Genomic DNA, 1,473 nt, shown 5'->3' on the forward strand with positions numbered 1-1,473 from the left:
GTCGCAGGTTCCGCCATTCTTGCAGTCGACCGAGTTGCACGGGTCCCATTTGGTGGTTGGGGTGGGCGTGGTGGTGATACGAGTCTCGCACTGGGACCCGGAGTAGCCATCCTTGCAGTCACAGTACGCACGACCGTTGGAAATGCGGCAGGTACCGCCGTTTTTGCAAGTGTGCGAGTCGCAGGGGTTAGGGGTGGTGGTGGGAGCCCGTGTAGTGGTGGTGGTGGTGGTGGTGGTAGGGGCGCGGGTGGTGGCGGGGGCGCGGGTGGTGGCACCAGCGTCGCACTTTTCATACATGACGGCGACATAATCAACGACAAACCACTCATTTGAGGGCCGAAGTTCGCTCTCCACTCGAAACTTGATGGTGGTGACGGCATCTGCGTAGGCGGAGATGTCGTAAGTCTTGATAAAGGTCTTGCTCTTGCCGCACCAGCTGACGTCAAAGGTCTCAATGCGCTTAAAAGAGTGGGAGCCCTTGCGCACGTAGAGGGCGGCTTGATCCCCTGATTCTACATCTCCCTCAAAGTGGAACTTGACCTCGATGCGAGCGTCCTGAGTGTTTGACAAGTCGACGGTTCGCGTGATTTTGGGGCCACCTGCTCCAGAGGCGGGCCCGGTGAGGGCAAGATCTCCGTCGAAGATGCGGACCAACCCGGAGCTGGGACCACCGTGTTCTGGGTCGGATTCCTGCCAGTCTGAGGTCCAGCTGACTGTTCCATCGTCGTTACTGTAGCTGCAAGCTTCAAAGTTGTCAATGATGTGCTTGGTGACGCACCTGCCCGTCTCGGGCTCGTTCTGACAGTAGAGACCGGTGTAGCCCGTGGGACAGGTGCACACCACGCCCAAGAGGTTTGAGCTGCACGTTGCACCGTTTTGACACGGGTTGTACCACGCACAAAAGAGATTGTCGCTACCATAGGTTGCCTGTGGCGGGAGAGTGATTGATACTTGTGAGAGGCACGTTTGCGATCATCATTGTGGTCTTGTCCTTTGTGATTGCCCAGGGCAGCAATGCTTTCACAGTTTGCAGGTGATCAATCGTACCGTGGCAGGTTGTGGGGCCGAGAAAAGAAGCAGTCCGGCCAGTGCCAGGCACCCAAGCGTCGAAAAGGGACGCATGGTTGCGGCTCTTGTGGGCTTTTGGAGGTTGAATCTCTTGGAGCACTCCTAGCCGAGTTTGTCCGTGGGATTGGATGTCACAGCACGTGTGTTTCTGTTTGGAGCGTGATTAAAGCAGCTGTGGGAGGAAGGGGATTGAGATTGGCAGGGCAAGACGCGGGGATTACAAAGAGTGCTTTAATACACGGTTGGGGTAGCAGGGATTGCGTGTTGCACCAACCTCGGGGAAAGAGGCAGAGCGAGCCAGGAGAAAAGAGCAAACAGTAGATCAGGTCGAGGTGTATGGAGAAGGCAGAGGTACCCACTCGACGTGTTGGTGAGATCAAAGCTGGGACAGCAAAGGGGGTAGGG

At 56.8% G+C, this 1,473-nt stretch overlaps 1 protein-coding gene across 1 annotated transcript; it reads right to left on the reverse strand.

Annotated features, from left to right (window-relative positions):
• Positions 1–30: 30 nt before the first annotated feature.
• MONBRDRAFT_30672 (uncharacterized protein) lies at positions 31–1,122 on the reverse strand (the record flags this gene model as incomplete). The annotated part of the gene is made up of 2 exons (XM_001751123.1): positions 31–927; positions 1,048–1,122. Coding segments are annotated over 2 exons (972 nt in total), but the record flags the coding sequence as incomplete, so codon positions are not given.
• Between the last annotated feature and the right edge of the window lie 351 nt (positions 1,123–1,473).

The sequence above is a fragment of the Monosiga brevicollis genome, genomic scaffold (genome assembly GCF_000002865.3).
Source record: "Monosiga brevicollis MX1 MONBRscaffold_348 genomic scaffold, whole genome shotgun sequence".
Taxonomy (NCBI): domain Eukaryota; class Choanoflagellata; order Craspedida; family Salpingoecidae; genus Monosiga; species Monosiga brevicollis.